Source organism: Tasmannia lanceolata, unplaced genomic scaffold, assembly GCF_043159265.1.
Source record: "Tasmannia lanceolata isolate RefF3 unplaced genomic scaffold, GAP_Taslan_0.1 ptg000013l, whole genome shotgun sequence".
Classification (NCBI taxonomy): Eukaryota; Viridiplantae; Streptophyta; class Magnoliopsida; order Canellales; family Winteraceae; genus Tasmannia; species Tasmannia lanceolata.
The window spans coordinates 40,917,348-40,943,587 of record NW_027518690.1 but is presented as its reverse complement, the minus strand read 5'-3'; the positions used below and the strand labels follow the sequence as shown (position 1 = coordinate 40,943,587).

Below are 26,240 nucleotides of genomic sequence, written 5' to 3'. Positions count from 1 at the left end.
CAAACAGCAAGGCCAGTTTGTTCATTTTAAGTGGTATTCTGGTCATTCTCATAAAGAGTGTGTTGTTTGGACCCGGTTCATTACTATGAGTGCAATTTGGACCTGGCTCAACCCAAAACCGATGGGTTCAACCTGATTTCAGCTCAGGTTGAGTTGGCATTTCCACGGGTTGGATTGGGTTAGAGTTGGGAAAAGCCCACTGGATTTTATTTTGATTTAGGTAAAGGTAGAAGAGGCCTCGTGCAACCATACGCGATCCCATCATCTAATTTTATCGCGATTTTCAAAATCTTTTTTTTTTTTTTTTCTGAATGTTACGATTTTCAAAATCTTGAGGTTATATTTTTTGTATTTTTTCTATTTTTATCTCGAGCCAAATCTACAAACAGGTTAGACGAATTGGGTTTGGACACTCAAATCAAGACTCAGTTTGGGTCGGATTATTGTTGGGTCAATCCGGGACCGACCCGGCTGGAGTTGCACCCGTACTCATTACTCGTTAGCCATTACAACACACCACATGCAAGAAAAAAGGGAGATGATTTTTTCGCCCCACTTTAGGATAATGCGCCCCCTTGGAACCCGAATTGTGGGCAGACTTAATGCTTTTTGACGTCAAATCACGTTAAGAGGGGGGTGTATTATCTTACGGTGGGTGCGAAAAAATCTCGCCCCCACCCCCTTCCCAAATTGTCTATTTGCTGCCGTGCCTATTTTTTTGGGAATAGATATATTCGTCCCCTTTTCTTCCCCAGCCCAGCCCCATCTAATGTATTTATGACTACTCTTTAACACTAAAAGTGGTGACTCAGGGAAGAACAAGGGTCAAACATATCATTCCATTTTTTCTTGTTTAAAAAAGTGCCCTAATCTCCACTGGGTGCAACTTGGGCGGGCTCAACCCGAACCCGTCGGGTTGGGTTGAGTTTAGGTCGGGTTCAGGTTGAGGGCTTGGACAACCCGACTCGAGTTCAACCTGACATTTTTAATATGTTTTATATTTTATAAGCTTAAAATCTCGGGTTGGAGCTCGGGTTCGGGCTGAGTAAATGGTTGGTCGGGTCGGGTTGGGTTGGGTTGAGTAAATAGTTGGTCGGTCATGTTCGAGCCCGCCCGAGTTGCACCCTTTAGCGGGGTTTTAGCTATCTTAGACCTTGCTAGGGTTTAGGGATTTCGCTCCTTCTCTTCTTCTCCTCGCCAAAAGAGGAAAAACCCTAACCCTAACTCTAACCCTAACCCTAGGTAATGGATAGATACCAGAGAGTCGAGAAGCCGAGGCCAGAGACTACCATAAACGAGAACGAGATCAGAATCACCACACAAGGCCTCATAAGGAACTACATTAGCTATGCCACCACCCTCCTCCAGGTATTCTCTAGGGTTTTGATTGATTCTTTTTCAATGACATATTCTTTTCTTTTTCTCTTTTGGATTTCAATGCTCTGATAATTCTAACTCTTTTATCTCCTCTCTGCCTTTTCAATTTTATTGTGTTTGGTTTCTGTAAGGTTATTTTTCTTTTGTCTCTGTCTCTGTTATTCTCTTGCTCTGTCTTTTGAGTTGTTTATTTACTTTTCCAATAATTTCCTTGAGATGGAATTTACTATTCTTTTTTGTGTGTGCGCGTTAGGAATTGCTTTCCAGGAAAATGAGTATTTTCTTTCCTATGTTTACTTTCTTCTCTCTATTACATTGTTTGTAATTCGGTCGCATTTATTTTTATATGCATTGTTCTTTTTTTCCTTTTTTTGACAAGGTGTTGTTAGCAAAACACGATTCGGCAGGGAAAAAAAATGACGAGACAGGAAAAATTCGAGTTTAATGCAACAATGGTTCAAAAAGAAAAAAACGTAGTTAAAAAACTGTAGCACAAAAAAATGTGTTTAGAATTTTGTCATGTTCAAAATATAGCAGGGGTGAAATTGGAAAATTGGCCAAAAACCCATTTGATGGAAAATTTTAAACGTATTTTAAAAGTTTTCATCAATGCACTTTTTTCGAATGGTAGCCAATTTTATTGCAAAACGAAGGGGACCGAGGTGGTGAAATTACATAAAAGATACTTTAGATTTTAGAAAAGAAGCTAAACAGAATATAACATAAGATAAGTTAGCGTGGGAGAGAGTCAAACAAGGCCAACACTTCTTTAGAGACTCCAGCTCTAGCAATGCTATCCGCCACCTTGTTAGCAGAGCAACGAACGTGCTGAAACACAATAGGAGAAGATCCCACCCAATCCAACATCTCATCTAAGAATTTATCAAATCTCCAAGGGTGATTCCACGACCCTTTGAGTCACCGTATAACATTAAGGGAGTCCCCTTCCACCACTACATTATCCATACCGATCTCTTGCCAACAACTTTAACCCTTGGTTCACTGCCCGTACCTCAGCCTCCGAAACATCCGCCTCTGCAATGCAGCCCGCGAAGGCCTTAATCACCTCCCCAAGATAATTTCGTAGGACTCCTCCGATCCCCGCCAGCCGGGGATTCCCCATGCTAGGAGCCATGAAAATTAAACTTTAATAAACTTGGGGAGGAGGAACCCACTCTTGCACTATTTTTTGCTCTCATCAATGAGTTTTAAACGTGTTTTAAAAGTTTTTCCTAAAATTGAGTTTAAACGGAGTATTAACTGGCAAACCGATAAAACACATTTTTTCCAAAAAAAAAACACCATTTGAAATGGAGTTTTGCTAACTGTGGTTGATAGTATGCTAGTCTGCTTAGCTTGTCTATCATCGTCATCATTAGTTTTGTTTATGAATAATGGACTTGCCCTCTATTTTTAATTTATGCAAGAACGTGTTTGGGAATAGATTACGTTATTACATATCTATCCATCTTTATGTGTGAATTTTTTTTTTGAATGGTCAACAATTCATTAGAAGAGGACTAAGATGGTCAAATATATGAGATGAAGGAGCATAAAAGATCGAATACAATAAGAAAAAACAACAAATCAAGGCGGTAAAAAGTCAAACTGCTCAAATGATTTCCAATGGCCCCCCTCCCTTGCAAGCCTATCCACAGCCCCGTTAGCATATCTCCTTATATGACGGAAGGAGATACAAGAGCTGCCCATAATATATTTAATCTCTTCGAACAAATCTGCAAACCTCCAAGGAAATACATGTGTTCCTTTTAACCATCGTAAAAAATTGAGGGAGTCCCCTTCTACCACCACTCTATCTAAATCTTCTCCCATTAAGGGTCTATTTGTATGCAGATAGTTACCTCATACATTAGTGGTACAAGTAGTCAATAGGAAGGAGACAAACATTTGTAATGTTTGATCTACCTAGGATTTACCTGGTAGAATAGTGATAAGTAGTGTTTGGTTGCCAATCTCGCAAGAGTAATGGGAGGGGGTGTCATTACCAATACATAGAAAGAGAAGAGAAAGAGAGAGAGAGAGAGAGAGAGAGAGAGAGAGAGAGAGAGAAATTCTGCTAGGCAAATTCCTTCTTTTTTTAGGAGGATGGCGTGGAAGGTATAAGTAAAGAACATGGGTGCCACATCACCAGACAAGCAATTATTACCTTTGAATCTTGCCCAGTAGTCTCTAGGGATTGTGATGCTAAATTGGCTACCGAACACCATAAAGTTACCAAAAAAGTATTTTTCTACTTGGGAGATCCTTGAGGATGCCAGGCATGTGGCAACCAAACAAACCCTAAAAGCTTAATTCCTTGGTGAACCGCACGCGCCTCCGCCTCATTCGAGTCAGCCAGCCCAATAGGACCAAAGAAAGCCCACTTCACTGGTCCCTATTCATCTCTAAGGACACCTCTTATGCCAGCAGGCCCTTGGTTGCCATGACTAGAACCATCAAAGTTTAATTTTAGAAAACCAGGAGCCGGGGGCTCCCACTCCTAAACAATCGTCGGTCTTCGATCCGAAGCGAAGCACATTTCCTGCCACCCGTTTGATAAGTAAAATGCGGAAACAAATTTGAAACTTGGGAGTGACATTACCCAACACATTGTAAATGCTATCACGTTGTTAAATAGGTAAGAAGAGCTCTTGGCGTGCCCCTTGAAAATTTTTATATTTCTTTCTTTCCATAGTTCCCAAATAATAACCAAGAAGGAAGTGTTCCATAAAAATTTTCCTTTTTTCCTCCATGGAGACATTTGCCAACAATCCAAGAGCTCAATGAGGTGTTTGGGAAACATCCAAGATATACCAAATATGCCCAAGATAATATTCCATACCTCCCTAGCCATCTTGCAATGAATGAATAAGTGGTCTACTGATTCCCCATCTTGGATGCATAAAGCGCAGTGGTCGATTATTAACATTTTTCGCTTCCTCGGGAAATCATTCGTCTGTATCTGTTGACGAAGTGCAACCCGGTTGAAGACCCCAACAACTCTAGGAGGAGCTTGGATGGGCCAAACCCGTGCTAAGCTAGGGGCTGTAGAGCAAGACACAAAGTGCTGATAGAAGGATTTGACTGAGAATTCCTCTAAAGTATTCCAGACCCATACTCTTATGTTTGATCCATTCCTTCGAAGTTCGCAGCCTAAGAAGCACGGGTACAGGGTGCGGGTACGTGATTTTCCAAAAAAAAAACCTGGTGCAGGTACGCCGAATTTAATATATTTTAATATTTTTTATATATTTATAAAAATTAAAAAAATAATTGGAGAATGGGTTGGGGAGAGAGGTCGAGAGAGAGGAGGGAGAATTGGGGGGGGGGGGGGGGGGGAGGGGGAATACTTAATGGTCTTTTTAGTTGTTTTTAACCCCCCCCCCCCCCCCATTTTAAAAACCCACACCCCGTTTTTTATTTTTTTTCTTAAAAAAATTGTTTAAAACGTGTCTAGTGCGCACCCGACACGCACCCCGACCCCCACTTTTTTTTCTTTTTTGGAAAAAATAAAAGGGGTACGCACCCGAGGCGCACCTGCACCGGACACGGGTGTGGGGGGATCGGGAGAGTACTCGTGCTTCCTTGTTCGCAGCTCTCAAGTAACTCCAAGAATCGTGCCACCGATTGTACCTCCCTTTCAAATAAATTCCTTTTGAAAGCTGGCAATCATTCAATCCTTTCCCCTCTCCTCTGAAAGGAATCTCTAACTAAGGCCTGTGGGTTCGACACGAATAGGTCCGGTAACAACTCCTTCAACGGAGTAGAAGAACACCACTTATCATGCCAAAATTTTATTCTATCACCTGGACTTTGAAGTAAGTGCCTGCAAGAAAAAGGTGCTTGAACCTTGTAATGTCTCTCCACACAGTACACCCAGCTTGGCTGAAGGCATCTCTTGGCTCCCAGTCTAGGAAGCACGGGTACTCTCCCGGGGCTCCCGCACCCGCACCCGACACGTATGGGGTGCAGGTACGCCCCGGGTACGTCCGGGGTACGTACTTTTGGTGGTTGGGTGCGTGTCGGGTGCGCACCACGCGTACCCGACACGTCTTGCTCCTTCCTGCTGCTTCTCTTTCCTCTCCTGTACTCATCTCTACTTTCCTGTACTTTATTGTCCATTTACTTAAGATTTACATGTAAATAACGGAATACCCCCCTTTTGGATTTATTAAAAATAGTTTCAACACCCAAATCTAAAAGGAAAAAAAGTCAACTCTCCAGTTCTAGTACAAAATTCAAAGGAAAAGGTCGGGTCAAAATTTTAACTTTCTTAACTTCCAAACGGTGGGGTATTTTTCAAATTTTAAAAATTCATAAAATCTATTTTGTCCAAACATTATTAAATCCCAAAAGTCCGGTAAAAAAATCTCATAATTTGGTCTCTAAAAATTATTCATCTTGTCAGGCACTGGTCAACACACTGGTGACAGACTTTTTTTTCTAATGAATGATGTATTGATGCCTCATGTTATGAAATATGGAACTTAATCACTTAAGCAATGAAGAGTAATATTAGAATTTTCCATTTTGGTGATGTTATTGTTATTTGATTGTTCTACAATTTTTTTTTTTAATTTTTATAAATACATAATAAAATATTAAAATATATTATTATATTCGGTGTACCCGAACGTACCGGCACCCGGTTTTTTGGCAAATCACGTACCCACGTACCCGTGTCGTGCCGTACCCGCACCCCGTACCCGTACCCGTGCTTCATAGCTCCCAGTGCCCCCCACTTGAGACCCATATTTACTATCAATTACTTTGACCCAAAGCTGCAATTCTTCCTCCCCATGTCTCCACAATCATTTGCCCAGAAGAGCCTGATTGCCTTCTTTAACCTTTCTAATCCCAAGTCCACCGGCCTTCAAAGGTTTACAGACCTCCTCCCATGCAACTAAGAAATTCCTCTTTTTACTTTGGAGCAGCCCATAGGAACCTTCTTTTGATTTGTTCAATTCTCAGTTTTATACTCACAAGATATTTAAATAGAGCGAGTTGATGCATAAGAATATTTGTGAAAGCCTCCTTGATGAGGGTCAATTTGCCGTCCTTGAGACCAAGTTTCTGTTCCATGTGTCTAGCCTTTTTTCCACCCTTTCCACTATGGGTCCCAAAAAGATTTCTTTGGCCTACCCACCCTCAATGGGAGGCCAAGATAAGTAGAGGGTAAATGATCCAACAAACATCCCATGATTCCTGCAAGCCCCTGGGAAACCTCCGCATCCAAGTGTGGCAAAGATTTTTTATTTATGGAAATTTGTCTTTTGTCCTGACAGTTTCAATATTGCCCATATGTAATCCTTTGTATAAACATTGGGGCGGACGGACTAAGATGGAATAGTCACCTGCAATGGGTAGTAATGACAGTCAAGAAGACACTAGTTGCTTAAAGATTGGCCTCAAAGTTTGGCCAGATGTTATGGTTTGGTGATCTCATATACACAAGGCATTTTTAGTTAAAACACATTGATCTTGGATGGTGTACTATCATGTCAGGGCTATAATTGGAACATCTTTATTAAGTGGGATCCTACATAGGATTCGTTGAAGAATATGTTTTAATTTTCCAGTGTAAATGATGAGTTTGAATTATGTTTTCTTTTTTCTCCTGGTTGTTACAAGAGTAACTTATGTTTTACTCGTTTTCAGTTTGTGCTTGTTCTTGATATTTTTGGGACCTGATTCTCAATTTTGATACTATGCCAATAAAATGCACTTTGTTACTGTAAATAAGAATGGCGGTTTTAGCTGTTTTTGGAATGTGTATTCAATATTATTAGCCATTTTTATAATAATCTTGGTGTTGCTGTATACAGGAAAAACAAGTGAGAGAGATTATCTTGAAGGCAATGGGGCAGGCAATCAACAAGACTGTGGCCATCGCTGAGATTATAAAGGTTGGTTTCAGCCTTGCGATGTTGTATTTACCTTGTGTGAAATCATTTTCATAGGTTTACTTTTTTTTTCTGAACAAGTGTAATTGTTTTTGGAGAAAAAGTAAAATAAATAACTGTTATAGTCATGAGAGAAAACAGAAATACTATCTAATGTTGTATTTGATTACCATCAATAAATAATGTATCTGTTTACCTTTGAAAAACAGAAAAGGATTCCTGGATTGCATCAAGATACTACCACTAGTTCGATAAGCATAACAGATGTATGGGAACCCATTGAAGAGGGCCTTGTACCGTAAGTCCTCTCTCTCTCTCTCTCTCTTATAGCCATAAGCATGTTCTCTACTTTGATTCACCAAATGTTTCATGCAGCTTGGAGATGACTCGCCATGTTTCAATGATTTCAATCTCTTTGTCAACCAGAGAGCAAAACAAGAATTCTCCTGGGTAATTTTCATAATTCAAATTTTATATTTTGTTTAGGTATCATGTGCATATTCTAGCTATTAAAAAAAATAAAAAATCATGTGCATATGCTTGAGGCATATCTGGGCTTGGATGGATGCAATTCACATATTTTCTCCTATTTACGGTCTCCAAGTTGACTTTGCTCCATTAAGTTATTGAAGGGATACTGTTTGCATTGTTAGGTATCAAGCTCCATTGTACGTGGAGCAGCCGAAGCCGCGGCATCAGTATCAGCAGCAATGGCAGCCACAGCATCACCAACAGCAGCATCAACCCAAGCAAGAACCACTTCCAGTTACTGGTGCTTACGAAGGTACTTCGTTTGCTACCAAAAAAAAAATTGTCTGCTTATGATAGCACTGCAACTGCTTGCAACTTTGTCTGGCGGGATTTTATTTTTTTTTTGAAAGGTGATTATTGTATTCATACCATGAAATATACATGGGTCCTAGTCCTACCAGAAATTACATAGTATGATGGTCCAGGAGCATACTCCAGGATCCAAAAAGAAAAAGCATAAAAGACTGTATACAGACTTCCTCCAACGCTTAACAGAAATCCACCATCATCTAAACTTCCTTTCATATCGACGCTTCCCAGCAACCTTCCACTATGCCTTTCAAAAACATCCAATGACAGAAGCACCACACATCATCCATTCAACTGAAGAAACCAAGGAGTTAATATGCCTTGAAGTGCATCAAGAACCTAAAACATTTTTTCAACCACCTTGGTAAATAATAACATACCAACCATCATGGTAGGAAAGGGGAGAAAATCTCCCCTGAGCAGCGAAGGACAATGTCCATCAAGCACGCTCAGATAGACCTACAGCCCATCCTTAATTCTTCAAGAAATTTGTTTTTAACATGGGCTTCCAGCTCCTCACAAGAGTCCCAACCCTTGCACCAACCAGAACTACCATTGCCTACCATAAACAAAACAAAATCCCGAGAACTTCCTACCATCAAAAAGCTTTCAACCAGCATATTTACAAAAAAAGATCCCCCTTCATTTCCTGAGAGCTTTGAGCTCTCGACTCTCACGACCAGGGGTCTTACCTTTCTTCCCGTCCGCATCTCTTTTCTCGATATCAAAAAACATTCAATTTGTTTCTTCCACATCTCCCTTGTAGTCTATACCCAGTACATCCCCCATTTTGGCCATCTCCTCAAATTCTTCAGAATAAACTTGCTCTTCTTCCTCCAATGTGGTATTTCCCTCATGCGATTCCGACTGGGTTTGCTCTATTTCCTCCTGTATGGCTTTCTCTACGTCTCCTGAAGCTCCCTTCTCCTCCTCTTCGGGAGGCTGCTCAGCCCTTCGAAGACGGTCCTTGACTTTTCCACTAATCCATGTCCGTCGAGTCTCTCGACATAATAGACTCCATATCCGGGATAGCAGATCCCACCTCCTTCTGATGGTCCTTTCCATCCCAGGATAGTAGTCCTTGTCTGGCAGGATTTTTGCGCAATGTTACCTGGACACTTGCCTCCCTTGGGAGTTTGGGCCGTGTCTCAGCCCGTGTGGTTGATCCCAACTGTCTGGTTCTTGAACCTCTGGAAATACCCAACGGCAGACACATGCATAATAAGTAAACCAATTGAAAAGATACTAATAGTGCAAAAGAAAGCAATGATTACTGTTTGTGGTATCTATTAATATTCTATGACTCACTAGTCCATACTATTAACATTAAGAAATTTTATATGGAGATGAAAATTCAGGGAGGAGACTGCCGTAAGTCTATTGTTGCCCTGTAATAAATATAGGAGGCAAAAGAGAGAGCGAGAGAGTTCATCATTTCCAGACCCTAAATTATCATTGTAGAATGGAAGATGCAATACATGATGGAATGGAGGCATATGTGATGTGGTCTTGGGAACTTTGTTAAAGGTGTCAAACTCTTAGATTTTCTTGCCATTCAAAAAAAAATTCTTAGGTATTCTAATTTTCAGGTGTCCAAAAACTGTAGTTAGATTGCCCTTCAAAAGTGTCCTAGCATGCTGTGAAGATGTCATCAGGTCACCTTGTTTGAGTGTCTCATGAAATGTGTGTCGTGCCGGCACTTTAAAAGACCAACAGATTGTGGTGTCAAGGTAACATTATTTCTGCGATATTTACAGTGTTTTTGGCACGTTATTGGGCCCGGCACGAATTCCACATGGTGCAGTATTTGTCCCATGTGCTGCCTATCAACAAATGTATTCCACCCTTAAAAGCTGATAGCAAGTTGTTGCAACTTGTGGAATTTCTATTGAACGTCTTGGTTGTTTTATATAGATTCATATGGACGAGGACATGGTCGAGGTAGAGGAAGAGGAAGGGGATGGGGCAGAGGAGGTTACCAAATCAATCAAGGTATGAGATGTTTGTGGTCCCTTCATTTTGTTAACATTTGACAACCAATCACTCATACTTCTCTGGCAGATAATGGTGGGTGGGAGAATAACTGGAATTGGAGTCGAGGTAGTGGACGAGGCAGAGGCTGGGGTTATAGAGGTAAGCATTTGACAACCACTCATACTTAATATTGATAAAGATTTAGTCAAATAGAATGTACCACGCATGCATGATGTTCTTAGCAAGATATGTTTTTTACGAGGGACTTATAATTCCAGGTCCTTTATTTGATGTCTTAGAAACTCTTACATTGGCTGTTAAAATCCCCAATGGGCTTTCATAACCGATAAAGAGGTTTGAAATGAAAAGGAGGGGTTCATCAATACAAGGTGGATAGAGGTAAGCTACTGATATCGGCACTACAATGCTTAGGTAATTGCACTAATTCACCTTGTCTTTTGTCTTTTTAAATAGCTTGTGAGAGCTTTTCTGGGAACTGTGATAACCTTTGACATCTGATTAGATAGTAAAAGACAAGGTGAGTTATTGTAACTATTAATTTAAGACATGGTAGTGCAGATATGAGTAGCCTAGATGTAAGGCGCTAATTTTCAAGCTCAAGTGGAGGTGACTCTTGGCTGCTATTCTCACTTGTAGAAATTTCTCACCCCTTTCTTGTGTAAAATGTAAATCTAACCTCGCTATTGAGAAGTCAGATTGATTTGGTGCTAGTGTTTTCTTTCAAACCCACGAAAGTCAGTAGAGTTTTAAGCAGTACTCTTACCAAAGTACTCAGAAATTGATACTGCACCATAAACTTGTCAAGACTAGGAAAACCCGACTCATATCGATTCAAAAGTTGGTTTCGCCCGGTCAAATCCAAGTCTATTTTTGTATTTTTGAACTTGTGTATTTACTATGTAGGTAGGTTTGACTATCCATTCAACTGCTAACACTGCAGATACTGGATATGAAAGAGGCAGAAGTGGTGGCCGAGGTTATGGTCGAGGCCGAGGAAGGATGGGCGGAAGGGGGAGGGGCAACCCGGCCTAGAGTGTGGTGTTTGCTTAATTCTTGCTTGGTTTAAATGGGGAATGTTAAGACTGTTTTTGAGCGTCAGTTCAAGAGAGTCAGTGGCTTGTTCTGTCTTTTCTATTACATGGATGTGGGCAGGCTTTGTTTGTTTGTTTGTTTCCTTTTGTTTCACAGTTGTTATCCCTTGCTGTAATTCATTTCATATATGTTCTTTTGCCCTTTCAACCCTCTAATAATCGTTGTTGCATCATATGATCGATTCCATATTGATAATTGTTTTTGCATCATATGATAACAATTAACTATCACTTTTGGACTAACAATCGGTTCTCAAAGTCCAAAACAAACTGGGCCCTAATTTTGAATCCAACATTCAGTTTTGGAATCAATCGTTTCTCAAAATTCAAGACAAACAGGCACAAACAAATAGGGCCTTAAGATATAAGGTGTCATCATCGTACGTACGTGTTACAAGAGCTGTGACCTCTCATCTTGACCTTGAATAAATCTTCTCACGCCTGCATAGCATGGTTACGTTTCGGTATACGTTTCGCCCCTCACCGAAACCAAAATTTCGGCCGAAATTCTGAAATTTCAGCCAAAATCCTGTAATGAAAAAAAAACCTAATATTTTAATAATTTCAAATTTTTGGCTGAAATTACCGAATTTTCGGAATAATAATATTTCTTATAAGAAAAAAAAAGAGGAAAGTGTTCCTAAGCTATAACTTAGATAAGCTTAGTAAGCTATAGCTTAGGAACACATGTGGCCCCACATATTTTAGGGGATCTAAAGCATTCATTTGGAAGCTCCTTCTACGGACAGGGTGTGTACAAAAAATCAGCCCTATAGGATCATCCTAACCCTGCCATCAGTTGAGGGAAAAATGGGCAAAGACGTGAACATACATTGTTTGTCCATTTTCCACTCCACCTTTGATTGGGTTAGGTTGATCCTATAGGGCTGATTTTTTGTACACACCCTATCCATGGAAGGGCCTTCTAAATGAATGCTTTGGATCCCCAAAAAATGTGGGACCACATGTTTGTTTGAGCTATGGCTTAGGAACACTTTTCTCATACAAAATTTGGGTTTTGGCCAAATTTCGGTCAAATTTCGGTTTCCGACCCAACTGAAATTTCGGTCTAAAATTTCAGACTTCAGACGAAATTTAAAACCATGTTGCATGGTGGCTTCAGGGGCCGCAACTACCAAACCTAGAGGGGATTTGCTGGCCAATTTTGCGGAAAGCCATTTCGCCGCTGGCTTTTCCATGTGAGGACAGCCACACACAGGTTGACTTTTTGGCAGATTTTGTCTTATTGATTATTAATCTGAGGTGGATGTACTACATGCAAAAGCCAGCTGCAAAATTGATTTCCGCGGAATAGGCTAGCAAATCCCTATATATATTTGATTTGATAATTCAAGCTTCTTTCGTTTAGGCATGTTTGGCAACACAAAAAAATTAGGCTACTGACATTTGAAGTACCATGTTTTGATAACGAGACAAAATCACCTTGTCTTTTCGTTTTAATTGGCTACTGGGAGTATTTTGCAAATTCTAATAACTTGAAACTAAGTAAATAATAAACGTCAAGGTGAGTTTGTCTCGTTATCAAATCCAGTGGGGAATGTCAGTAGCCCAGGGAAGGCGGAAATTCACAGTTATCAGCCTCCAGCAATTGGTTCTGACAACCGATTGTAAGTACAATATCAATTATTGGACTCAAAATTGAACGTAATTTTGTGTCTAATAATCGACTCACAAACGGTTATCATAATCTTAAACGAAGATGGCCTAAAAAATATTCTATGAAATATTTGTGGGACCAGTTGCGAAAGACAGACAGGAGGGGAAGTATGAGAAATCCTTAAAAAAGGGAGGGGGGGGGGGGGGGGGGGGGGAGAGGGGGAGGAGGGAGGGATGCGTGGGTTGTGGAAGGCTGCTTGGAATTGTTTTCCCAGACTTTCAGCCCACTCTCATTCCTTACCCCCTCTTAGATTCTTCTACTGCCATTCCTATTCTTACGGGTGTCAACAGATCCACTTCAGATCGGATCCACCTATGTCTTAGTCACGATCCATTCAAATCTCTTCTGTCGGATCGGATTCGGAGTGTTCTTTAGATCCTACTTCTTGTGTCCCGGTCAAGATCCATTTCAGATCGGATCGTCCATTGGAGTGTCCTAGTAGGCCCTACTTAAAAAATAGCAAAAAATCTCAGTTTTTTTCATTTGAAATGAACTCCAAAACTTCCTCAATTCAGAAAAGAATGAGTCACTATACTTAATAATAACCCGTAATTTTGATGAAGAATAGGATTTTTTTGTTTATTAAAAGAACCCAAATGTTCGAGGGTGAGTGACGATAAAACTTTCTAGTAACTAATCCTTGTTAAGGGTGAGTGGCAAGTTTACACGAAGAAAAAGTGATTAAGGAGAGGAAGAGAAAAAGATGCCTGGAAAAGAGAGAAGGGGGGGGGGGAGAAGTGGGAAGTCGTAAGGTAAGCATTATTTAGTTCATTTTTATGAAAATACCCCTCTTTTAAGACTTAATATAAGAAATATTTTGAGGGTATTTTAGTAAAAGGACTTCGGATCGTGACTATCCATTGGATTTTTTTGCCTTTTCTTGATCACGATCCGAAATTTTTTGGATCTTACGAAAAGGATCCAAAATATGTCCATGGCCCATGGGTCCTTCTAGTGTGCCTAAATCCTGTCTATTAAGGTTCGGGTTCGGACTATCCATCGGACCGTCCATTGACACTCCTACAACTCTCCATTCGGGTATAGGACACTCCATCAAATTTTTTGGCTAGGCTGGATTACAATTCATAATTGGGATTTGCTAGGCTATTTGGGGGCTGAGTTTTGCACGAGAGAACAGCCACCTAAGATGAATTAAATGAATACTCATTGCAACTCTCCATTCGGATCTAGGACACTCCATCAAATATTTTGGCTAGTCTGGGTTACGATTCATAATTGGGATTCATAATTTGGGGGCTGAGTTTTGCACGAGAGAACAGCCACCTAAGATGAATTAAATGAATAAGACAAAATCTGCTTAAAAGTGAGCCTATGTTGCTGTTCTGTCATGCAAAACAAAGCCCCGAAATGGCTTTCCACGAAACAGTCTAGCAAAATCCCTTCCGGGGATTTCGATAAGGATCCCATGAACAAAATTCGGATCCAACTTATGTGCCCAAATCCTATCCATTAACATTCAGATCCTTTAATCGGATCGTCTCGCCTAGCCCCATTGACACCCCTAGCAATGAGAAAATCTCCTTCATATTTTCGTTTATTTATATCCTCGTAAGGGATATTTTCATAATATTAGAAAGGGTTTTGCTAGCGTGCAAAAGGCATTTCGCAGATGGCCTGTCGCATGTTAGACCAGCAGAGGCTCACTTTTTAGTAGATTTTGTCATCGTTCACAATGTGGCTGGTCTAACATGCAAAGACCATATGAGAAATGCCTTTTGCTATGGACGCTAGCAATTCCCTATAGAAAACCCTATTCAAAACCACAAACAACATCTCTCTCCCTCTCTCTCACACATACACACACCCTCCTCTTAACCCTATGTCTTGACTAAGCACATCTCTCTCTCTCTCTCTCTCTCTCTCTCTCACACACACACACACATACACACACACCCTCCTCTTAACCCTATGTCTTGACTAAGCCTTAGCTACTTGCAATGTAAGAACGACATAAGACACTCCAATTTGAAATATATACAGCCTAAGACCGACCTAGGAAGCTAGGACAGATAAATTTAAGGAAATGATACCAGCAAAAGCTTGTCTTTTCTTTTCTTTTCTAAGTCACTTTTAGGAGCTCAGTCTTTTGGGAATTGTGATTACCTTTCACAGCTCTTTAAATAATAAAAAGACAAGAACGATTAGTGCAAATATTAAAAAAATGGTTGTGATAATATATTTCCTAGAATTTATTAGAATTATCCCAACATGGCCCCAACTAGATCAACGGTCTTGATCTAACAAATAAGGTCCCACAAACAAAACAACTCGATTGGTGAAACCACTGTAGGATAATTCGCACCCCTGTAAACGAGAGTATGTGGCAGACTTTAACTCTTTTTAACGTAAAGTGGTGCGAATTATCCTACCGGGGTGCGAATTTATCATTTGACCCTAATAAAATTCCCCAGGTGTCCATTATGATGACGTGGCAACGGATACTAGGGTCTCCCATAGAATCCGATTCTCAACAAAATGAATCTGGACTCTTTTCCAACCACATTCATTTCTCCTAATCCTTCTTTTTTTTGAGCTCTTCCACCTGAGTTTTCTCACAAAAAATCCAACGAAGAAAGAAAATCTAACAAACAGAGAATGGAAAAAAACTCGAATTTTTCTCCACGAAAAGGAGAAAAGAGAGATCCTTTTCATGTTATTCACAAAGTTCCTTCAGGAGATAGTCCTTATGTTCGAGCTAAGCACGTTCAGGTAAAAAAAATAGAGAAAAAAAACTATTTTTTTTATTTATTTTGATTTGATTGATATTTCGAATCGATTATTGAAGATTTCTTGAATTTTTATTATAGATTATTTCTCATTTAAGAGATTTTTTATTTTTTTTTCAAATTTTAAGAAAATGTATTACTTTTTAGCCTATTTCTTCAAATTTGTTTCATGTGATTTTAAGAATTTTTTTTGTTATGTTTTCTGTTAATAATCTTCATTTTTTTTAATTTCTTTTTTCAAACAGTGAATTTTTTTTCTTCTAAATTACGTTCGAGCTAAGCACGTACAGGTGAAAATTTATTTCTTTTTAGGCTTTTATCTGTTACTCTGTGAATTGAGATGATTTATTTTTGTAGCCTATTAATCAGAGTTTTCTTTTTATTTTTATTTATGGAACTGCGGGATTTATGAATTTAGATCCAGGATTTGTCTTATGTGATTTTTTTTCTCTGTTATTTCCATAAACATTCTTGATTTTTTGTTCTTATATTTTCTGCGTGCAATGATCAATTTTTTTTTTATTTTTTTTTTTATTTTTGTGATTTTTCTGAATTTCGTCATCCTCGTTTTACTTTTCTTTGATTTTCTCAGAAATTCAGTTGAATTTATTTCGATCTCTTTTTGTTGCAAATTAGGAACATTTTAATTTTTTAATGGTATCTCTTTTTCTTCAGTATTGATAGGAGAGAAAAAATTCCGAGATTTTTGGATCTTAACAAATTCCCCGATCCGTAATTCGTGTCGGCGACATGGCCTTATATGATAAAATTGTTATCGCCACTCCCGGACAAATTTTATCTTTTTTTTGGAAATATGCCACGAAGGGGCATAAGTAACGTCTACTAGATGTGGAAATCACCCTTTACCGTGCAAATTTCATCTTCGTTAGATGATGAAATCTGAAGATTGGGGGCTAACATTGGCACCACTTGTTTGATATTGACAGCCCGCTCCTTTTTTTGAAGGAGAGTGTTACAGTCCTAAGTGGGGGCCTGCCTAGGTATGGGACTGGGTGGGACCCAGACTGTATGGGACAAGTTTAAAGGGCCTTGCCTAATGTGTTCCATCAGCTCTTGGAGCTTTTGGTGTAATGGTAAGGTACCTAACATTTGGTATCAGAGCAGCAACCATGTCCCGTGTTTGAGTCACGGAAGGGGCAACCTGTGAAAAGGGCTACCTTGAAGAAAAGGCCAGAGTGAAAGTCGGCCACCGAGGACGGCGGATGCGGAAGCGTGGTGGTATGTTACGGTCCTGAGTGGGGCCCACCTTAGTATGGGACATGGTGGGACCCAACCTGGTATGGGACGGGCTTAAAGGGCCTTGCCTAACGCGTTCCATCAGCTCTGAAGCTTTTGGCGTATTGGTAAGGCACCTAACAGAGCCACACCCTAAGCGCCTTCTTTTTTATTTTTTACTAGGTGCATTAGTGCCTTCTTGTTTGTTAGAACTAAAAATAAGTGCCTTCTTGTAAGAGTAGATAGAGTGCAGTTGCAGGCTCTGCAGCTAGCATTCCTCTAAAGATGGGTGCAAAATTGCAAATATCAAAAGAAAGGGCAAGAGTATCAGTTCCATATTGAGATGAAAATACCTTATTGCCAGAGTGTGTGTGTGTGTGTGTGTGTGAGAGAGAGAGAGAGAGAGAGAGAGAGAGAGAGAGATTGCTTTCTAATAAGCTCCCCTCCAACTTTATTGGTTGCTTTTTTTATTTACGTAAAGATATATAACAGGGTTTTAAATTTAGGTTTCCATTTTAATTTCTATCATCAGCGAAATCGAAACATTGATACGAAATTTCTACCGAAATCTTGTTAGATCACCGGAACATTTCGGTATGAAATCATGGCCAAAATCCAAGCAAGATTCTTCACCATTGATTTTTATTTTTTATTTTTGTCATAATTTAGAAATACCATAAATGAATCTCGTAGTTATTCTCTTTTATACAAGTGGCGTTGATTTTTGTCAGGGTTTCTGTCGAAATGTTTTATCTAAAAAGTTGCATGTTTCGCATATTTCAACCAAAAAATTAATGAAATCCAAAAATTTGAGCAAAATTTTGTATATTTCTGAATTGATTTCGTTTCAATAGTAGCTGAAATCAATATATTTCGGACAAAATAAAATGTTTCAGCCAAAAATGTATACTATTTGTAGATGATGTAGATAGATTTATTTTTGGAAGTTGTTGGCTCTTCTTTATTAGGATTTTCTTTTTGTATAGTGTGGATGAAGTTGGGGTTAATGGATCCATATTTCTGAGTTGTAGATAACTTGTTTCGTCATTTTGGTGAATGCGGTTTTCAGCTAGTAGATAAAGATCCAGAAGCAGCGATTGTGTTGTTCTGGAAGGCGATAAACGCAGGCGACAGAGTGGACAGTGCTCTGAAAGACATGGCAGTGGTGATGAAGCAACAAGACAGGGCGGAGGAAGCCATTGAAGCCATTAAATCTTTCAGGGATCGTTGCTCCAAGCAAGCCCAGGAGTCCCTAGACAATGTACTTATCGATCTCTACAAGGTAATTCATATCCCAATGTGATGCATCAGCCATAAACTTTATTTTAGGTAACTTTTTTATGAGAGACTGGTTTAGTTCTTTTATTTGGGATTTATTTTTAATTTTTATCCTAGATGTGGGGATGTGAACATCACCATATCCACATAACAATAGTTTGAGCTCATTGAGATGGTGATGATGTTGTTGATTAATGATGAATGATGAACAATGACTGGATTTGACAGAAATGTGGAAGGGTCGAGGAGCAGATAGAGCTGCTTAAGCGGAAGCTTCAGATGATTTACCAAGGGGAGGTTTTCAATGGCAAGGCCACCAAGACAGCCCGATCACACGGCAAGAAATTCCAGGTTTCTATCAAGCAAGAGACATCCAGGATACTGGTAATTAACACTCATTAATCACTTCCTTGGCTCTCTAGGTATTAGTTAACTGATTACTAATTAAATGAAGATGATCTAGCATGTAGAACATGGTCCAAATGGAAAAACTATGTAGGGCTTTTGCTTGTAGCAAGGGTTGATTTAGCACTGAACAAGTGGCTTTGTTTTATTAGATTTACCTAGGATCCCAATTATTCGTACACCTATGTTCATTGTCCAATTGGGTTTTTTTATTGTTTTTTTATTTACTTAGGATCTCAATTATTCATACACCGATAATTGGGTTTTCTAATAAATAATATTTAGGTTGGGAATAGATTCTGTAGTTATTAGAGAATGAGCTATAAGTTGTCCTTTACTTTTACAATTGGGTCTTCTAATAAATAATATTTAGGTGGGAAATAGATTTTGTAGTTATTAGAGAATATGAGCTATAAGTTTTCTTTTCCTTTTACCATTGTGTTTTCTAATAAATAATATTTAGGTTGGGAATAGATTTTGTAGCTCTCTCTCTCTCTCTCTCTCTCTCTCTCTCTCTCTCTCTCTCTCTCTCTCTCTCTTATGCCCCTAGAGAGAGATCGTCTCTCTTTTGCGTGGAAATCCTCTAACTCCTTTTCCCTTTCTCTCTCCCCTCACGGTCTCCCTCATGAGTATCTTGTATTTCTTCTTGTCTTCACTCATCTATGTACCTAATAATAAATGAGTCATTCCGATTAGTTTTCTTAGTGCAATTAGAATTTCCAACCTATTAATCCTAGTGAGACTAGGACAAGACCATTCTCAGAATCGTGTGGAAGCAAGGTACCAATCCCAACAATCTCTACCTTGGCTTGTTTCATAATCACTTTGAAGATTTTTCATTGACATCTTTACTTGTCTGATGTCGCCACAAATCACTATTGACCTTCTAAAGTACTTGCTACACACAATTGAATCATCTTGATTCTGATTCCTCCTTACTCGATCAACCTGGCGAATGCACATGTGCAATTGCCCCGAGTCAATCAACTAGTCAACTCTGGACAGAGGCCACGATCCGTCCTCTCCCAACACAAACGAACTTCTCATCATTGTTTGCACATTGAAACCCATCAATGCTCTCTACCAACTGTGAAAGAGACCCTACACAAGGCCTTGTGATGCTATATACCTTATTTCTAATCACATGTCGAGGTCATAAGAATACTAATAGGCATTGTATTCCCTACCAGACAATATAATCCTTCATACCTCTCTCCCTTCATTAGAATCATGCAACCACATGTGATTTTCATGGCTCCACCTGCCGTTGAATACTTGCAACCCCTACAGTCTAACTTGTTAGGGGATATCAGATTTCTCCGTATCTCTAAGACATATCACACCACCCAAAATATCAACCACACTATATTGAACATTTGATTTTTACCGTCATAACTCCAGTGATGTCACAAATAATATCATCACCCTAGGACACTATGCCTGAATCTCTCTTTAAATGTATCAGTTTTCTCGCTCAGATTATATATGAAGAGGATACCTTGAATCTAGAATTCACTCATCACGAGAAGTGCAATTACCTTGAATCTAAAATCTACTCGTCATAAGAACTGCTATTACCTTTGGAGATTATGAGAACATCTCTAACAAACTCTGTTCACCCACCACTACTACTACAATATTTTCGAAACCGTTATTGTTCTCATTATGAGCATGTTCTTGGTAGTTAGGGGTGGCAATGGTTCGGTTTCGGTTCGGTTCGACCCCCAAACCGAACCGAACCGAAATTTGAATCGGTTTGGTTTTACCAAACTGAAACTGAACCGAAACCGGATTTTCGGTTCGGTTCCGCCAATTTTGCCACCCCTTACTCATAATCATTGGAAATATTCGGTTTCGGTTTGGTTTGATCCTCAAAACCGAACCGAACCGAAATTTGAATCTGTTTGGTTTAACCAAACCGAATTTTCGGTTCGGTTTCGGCTCGGTTCCGGTTCGGTTCGGCCAATTTTGCCACCCCTATTGGTAGTCCCACTTCGAGTGATTAAATTATTCGGTTTCGGTTCGGTTTGATCCCCAAACCGAACCGAACCGAAATTTTAATCGGTTTGGTTTAACCAAACCGAAACCGAATTTTCGGTTCGGTTTCGGCTCGGTTCCGGTTCGGTTTGGCCAATTTTGCCACCCCTATTGGTAGTTCCACTTCGAGTGGTTAAATTATTCGGTTTCGGTTCAGTTTGATCCCCAAACCGAACCGAACCGGAATTTGAATCGGTTTGAACGTTGTCATGTATTCAAGAAGATTCTAGTCTTTCTTCATCTTTATCCTGTACAACTAATGCTTCATATTACTTACTATTAGCTAAGCTCTTTGACATGCAGAGCTTCTCCAACTTCTCTGATACATTAGCTGTCGATACTTCCTCTATAACGTTGAACCTAATGCCATTCGCCAAACGTAGTCGAATTATGCTGACTGCCCTTGGCTCATTCTCCTCTCATTCGACATCCTACATCTTCTCTGACTTTCCATCATTTTCCTTCAACACCTCAGCCATGTCTAGTTGAACTAGATGTCCTTCACTCTTCTCTACCAGAGATTGAAACTGTCCTATTTGTAAAGTTACTCAAATCTCAAATTTTGAAGTTGAGTTCTTTACTACCAATTCATATCGACCCACACCTTCTAGACAACACTCTATAAACTTGGTCACCTCGTACATAAGTAGGTAACTTGAGAAAGACAAGTAGAAAACTCTTTTTCCACAGACCAATCAATCTAAATAACCATTGATGGATTCAACAACCTTCCGAAATGACTAAGAAAAGTTTAGAGAATAAATAACTCGTTGCAGAACTCCACCTTCAAAGAAAATCTCACGAACAAGCTTTCTAGCTCCATGTTCTTCTCCGATTAGTCGATCCTACAACTCTGATAGTACTTTGTAGAAAATCAACGGGGTAAAATCAATCTCATTACACGGGCGCAAAATAATGTTGACGATAAGAAGCACCCAAAGAGAGTACAAGATACAATGCCTGCGTCCACTGGGGCGAGAATCAATTTTCACCATGAAAGGAAGGAATCCTCTCCTTCTCTCACCCTGAAAATTGCCTAAGCTCTACCTCTTTCAAATATGCCCCAACGAAAGACACCAACCGTCTCTTTTACATGGAAAGTCTCTCTCTCACTCTATCTTGAGATTTTTATTTCTCATCTTTTCCTTTCATCCATAGAAAAGAATCACTTAGATTATTTATCATAGTCCAAGTAGGATTTCTAGCCTATTACCCATTCTAGACATTTTTCCTCTTTTGCTCTTTTTTTTTTTTTTTTTTTGATAGGTAACAATCATTCCAAGTAAATCAGAGTTACAGCCAAGGGGACAAGCTATCCCCAAATGCAAGATACAACACAGACAGTGCCTGCATCAGGTAAAAAAGTATGCAACTCCTAGAAAAGAAAGAGATACAAGTACACGTCAACTTCGAATTGCAAAAATAAGATTATGCAACACCCTCCTGAGGGTGGCGTATAAACACGTCAACCTTTTCCAATTCCACACCATCCTTTGCCAATCGATCAGCCTTCTCGTCAGCAGACCTTTTCATATGTTGAATTTTGGGGCAAATAAAACGCACCAAATTTCGAACCTCCACTGTAATATTCTCCAGCTTCCAAGGACCCCTACACTTGTTAGACACTCATGCTAGCGCATTCAATGAATCACCTTCGATAATGAGTGGGCCTAAGTTGTTCTTTACAAACCATCTAAAGACCAAATAGCATAGCTCTAGCTTCGGCTTCATTAGCATCACAATTTCCAACCGGACCCGAGAATGACATCAATACGACACCACTAGCATCACGAATCAAACCTCCGATTCCGACTCGACCTGGATTACTGATAGAGCTTCCATCAAAATTCACCTTGACCCAAGCCACCAGAGGGGCCTTCCACTTATGAGATATCTTCTCTTCTCTTTTCCCATAAAATTGCATGCCAATTTCTAAGAATTTACCCAACACTATAAGTAAAACCAACCTTTTCTCTAGTCCATGCTATTAGAGCCAACTTGATGTCAATAGCAATTTGGTGCCGCCTCTTCTCCTTTTCTTCAAATATCATGTTATTTTGCTCGTTCCAAATATTCCATATGAAAATCACTGAGATTAGTTATCCTAGTCCAACTACAATTTCGAACCTATTACCCATTGTTAGAGAGGACAAGACCATTCCCACAATATTGTGGAAACAAGACACATCCCAACGATGTGCATGCACAAATGAATGCATGTTCTAATCTAGTACAGACCAAAAAAACTCATTGGGTCTGGTTTGTGTGCGACCCATTAGCATTTTTGGTGGAATTTGTGTTTAAACTTTAAAGAATATGCAAGTTTGCAAATTACAAGTTTACGCACTTACTTCCCCCCAAATGGTATTGGGCTGCACCTCCAAACGAACCCCCAAGGTTGATAGAAGATGATAAAGGGAAGAGGACAGATATTAAATATGATATATATATATATATATATATATATATATATATATATAGAGAGAGAGAGAGAGAGAGAGAGAGAGGTGTATTCCCGGAGTTGGAGTTGTTAAAGATTATTAGTTATCAAGTTTTGAATCAAGTTAACTGTAGATGTTTTTAATTTATAAAGTCAATTATTAGTGGGCCTCCCCTGCTAGACATCTGTTTTAGATCATTCACTTTATTAATTTGGAACCTCTTATTTGATATTTGTACATCCTTTGTTATTCTTTTTTAATGGTAAATAATTAAATTAATAGAGAAATGAAACAAGGGGAGATCCGCCACCAATCGAGAAGATCGATCCATAGTTCCATACAAAGAAAATTGAAAAAACTACACAATAATAAAAAAAACTATCAAGGAGGAAGGAAATCGAAATTGCCCAACTCCGCCCTTGAAACCCCCTCCCGAGCTAGCCTATCGGCCTCAGTATTAGCCAATCTTCTTACATGATGAAAAGTGATCGAGGATCATGCTACTCGATCCAAGATCTCATCAATAAACTGCACTGACCTCTATGGATGAGCCTTGCTTCCTTTCAACCATCTTATAGGAGCTCTTGGCCAATCAATTTAATTCCTTGCTAGACCGATCTAATCTCCCCCTTCACAGTCATTGTTTCAAAGCTACCCCCGCATCATCGTCGAATTGCCCTAGACTTCCTTTTTTTCAACTTTGTCGAGTTCTTGTCCAAGTCCGTGTTTTGCCCTACGAAGCATATAATTTCAAAATTCTCTCACTTCATCATTGACTCTCCCGAGTCGACTCCCCTTGACCTAGGCCACGCTCCTGTCGGAGTCTGTTTTTTGTGCAACAAAGTCAATGAAAAGTTCTCTCTCCTTAGTTATTACCACGCCAATCAAGTACTTGTCCATGTCGACCGAATATTCGATAGTGCTGCGCTGTGTCGACTAAGATTTGCTTTGGCTGCACTTTGGCTCACATCTGCGTTTTGAAATAATGCTACAAAGTCAACCAAAACTCCTTTGACTCTTACTGAGTTAAAACTCCGTCAACCGAGTGCTTAGTTGTGCCTCATTGAGTCGACTTGGATTTGCTTTAGCCGTATTTTGGTCCTCATCCGTGTTTTGACACATTGCTTTCAATAGTTTGTTTGGAATTGTAGTAGCTAGTTACAAAAATTTATATAACATTTGATGCCACATGACTCATCACAATTTTGGCCAAATTGAAACTCTCCTGTGATTTCAAGAGACCAAACCGCTGCATTCAACATTGCACCAATTTTGACCTGACCAAGGTTTTGAACCATCGACTTCTTAGTCATATATACCCATGGGCAATGCTGTTAAATCTAAAATCTCAAGATTTTCCGGCCATGAAAACAAGTTCCATTTTATTAATAATTATTTTGAGAGAAAAATTCAAGGTTATAAATTTGAATTTCCATCAAATTTCAAAACCGATAAAACTGCAGTATCAGATGATAGATTGGGTTTATCGGATATTTAGGTTACTAAATATTTTGCTAATAATAAAACATTGTGTCCAACAAGAAACTCCGAAGTTAAGCGGGCTTGGATGAGAATAGTACTAGGATCAATGTTATTGACTATTTGTATACCCTTGCCAACAATTTCTTTGTTTTTTTCATTTCACTTCAATTGGCTCCATCTCATCTTACAGGGAAACCTTGGTTGGGCTTACATGCAGCAAACAAACTACACAGCAGCAGAGATCGTATACCAAAAAGCCCAACTGATCGAACCGGACTCTAACAAGGCTTGCAACTTGGGCCTATGCCTTATCAAGCAGGCCCGCTTTGACGAGGCCCAGTCCGTTCTCCAAGATGTTTTGCAGGGTAGAATTCCGAGTTCCGATGATTGCAGATCGCTGAGTCGGGCTGAGGAATTGCTGAGTGAGATCGAAACTCGGCCGCCTGAACTCGAATCACAAGTACCTTCTTCTCCTGGCTTGTACATTGAAGAGACCATCCTGGAAGGGCTAGACCTTTTGATGAATGAGTGGGCCCCTTTTAGGTCTAGAAGACTGCCCATCTTTGAAGAGATTTCTTCGTTTAGGGATCAAGTAGCTTGTTGACAATTTTTCTCTCCATGGAGATTATTTTGGGTTGGGGAGGGGGAGTGCTTGTGTAAATAAATGGGGTTTTCTTTGGAGTTTGGTGGTGTTAGTTGTGGAGATAGGTGTGTACCGTTTTTTCTTTCTTTTCCTCGTAAGAGACAATTAACAAGTGTTTGATGGAAGAGAATTCTTTCCATGAAGGTGATTACATGTTTTTGTATGCAATTTGGAAAAGAGAATGTTGTTAAGGGTAACTTCTTTTGCATGTGATACTATAGCAAAGGCGCCTAGCAAAAACCAGCCACAAGGGCGCCCTTTTTCATTTTTTTTTTAAATCGACTGAAAATAGAGGGAAAAAATTATACAAAGTAAATTATACAAGGTAAGGCCTGAGGTTTTAACTTTTTAACGATAGTACCCCCATTGACTTCGGCTTGATTAATGACTAAATCAGCTTCGTTGAAACCCTTATTGTGACTAGCATTTGCTGCTTTAGATTAAACCAATTTTAAAATGGGATAAGATGCTAGTAGCATAAGTGTTTCCTCATAGGAACGCCCACGAATCTGATCAATGACTCTTCGCACTTTGTGAGCAGACATACATATATGTTGAGCTAAAGCTTGTACTTCTGTACTCGACTTTGACATGATAAGGTTTACCTCCCACCGATGAATGACGAGCACCTATTTCACTTTATTAACGACGAGATCCATTATTCTCCCTAGTTATGAATAGCAATTGTATGGCCTATAATTCAAGGAGGTGCTGAAAATGGACAGAGTGACCTTCTAAAATGTCTCGACATGCAGAAAATGGAGAGAGTGACCTTCTACAATGTCTCGAATTTCATCGAATGAATTTGCAGCGAATCACAACAGATGTGGTTTGCTCCCATCAATCCATCTGGTGTTAAGAGTCTCACTCCAACATTAGTCTGTCAACAATGTTGTCGTCATCTTCCCATCTTCATAGATCCTGATGCTAATCTTCAAAATACACGTTTCATTGTTAAAATATAAGGGTATCCTCGCAACATGTGTTTGCAGAGCGGCCTTCAGTTAGCATTTCTCTCCTAACGTTTATGTTCCCTCTTTCTTCTTCCTTTTTTTTTTTTTTTCCCCCGAGAGAACGCGTTTTATGA

At 39.5% G+C, this 26,240-nt stretch overlaps 2 protein-coding genes across 3 annotated transcripts; both read left to right on the top strand.

The window, feature by feature from the left end:
- Window positions 1-1,114: 1,114 nt before the first annotated feature.
- Window positions 1,115-11,354, top strand: LOC143889171 (uncharacterized). Of its 2 annotated transcripts, none has more exons than XM_077393371.1 (8): window positions 1,115-1,368; window positions 7,203-7,283; window positions 7,490-7,578; window positions 7,656-7,730; window positions 7,934-8,064; window positions 10,035-10,112; window positions 10,182-10,253; window positions 11,056-11,354. In XM_077393371.1, the coding sequence occupies exons 1-8, from the start codon at window positions 1,246-1,248 to the stop codon at window positions 11,145-11,147; spliced, it is 741 nt and encodes a 246-aa protein (XP_077249486.1). In that variant the 5' UTR covers window positions 1,115-1,245; the 3' UTR covers window positions 11,148-11,354. The 2 variants fall into 2 exon arrangements, with proteins under 2 accessions (XP_077249486.1, XP_077249487.1); XM_077393372.1 differs by having other exon boundaries at window positions 1,116-1,368; window positions 11,019-11,062.
- A 4,038-nt stretch (window positions 11,355-15,392) lies between these two features.
- LOC143890116 (protein SULFUR DEFICIENCY-INDUCED 1-like) lies at window positions 15,393-25,350 on the top strand. Its single transcript, XM_077394677.1, has 4 exons — window positions 15,393-15,614; window positions 17,937-18,149; window positions 18,374-18,529; window positions 24,701-25,350. The coding sequence occupies exons 1-4, from the start codon at window positions 15,501-15,503 to the stop codon at window positions 25,112-25,114; spliced, it is 897 nt and encodes a 298-aa protein (XP_077250792.1). The 5' UTR covers window positions 15,393-15,500; the 3' UTR covers window positions 25,115-25,350.
- The last annotated feature ends 890 nt before the right edge of the window (window positions 25,351-26,240 follow it).

Coding starts and splice junctions, on each gene's coding strand:
- LOC143889171 (XM_077393371.1), top strand. CDS start 1,246: ATGGATAGATACCAGAGAGTCGAGAAGCCGAGGCCAGAGACTACCATA. Junction 7,579..7,655: donor ATTGAAGAGGGCCTTGTACC/GTAAGTCCTCTC, acceptor TGTTTCATGCAG/CTTGGAGATGACTCGCCATG. Junction 10,254..11,055: donor CAGAGGCTGGGGTTATAGAG/GTAAGCATTTGA, acceptor CTAACACTGCAG/ATACTGGATATGAAAGAGGC.
- LOC143890116 (XM_077394677.1), top strand. CDS start 15,501: ATGGAAAAAAACTCGAATTTTTCTCCACGAAAAGGAGAAAAGAGAGAT. Junction 15,615..17,936: donor TTCGAGCTAAGCACGTTCAG/GTAAAAAAAATA, acceptor TGCGGTTTTCAG/CTAGTAGATAAAGATCCAGA. Junction 18,150..18,373: donor TACTTATCGATCTCTACAAG/GTAATTCATATC, acceptor TGGATTTGACAG/AAATGTGGAAGGGTCGAGGA.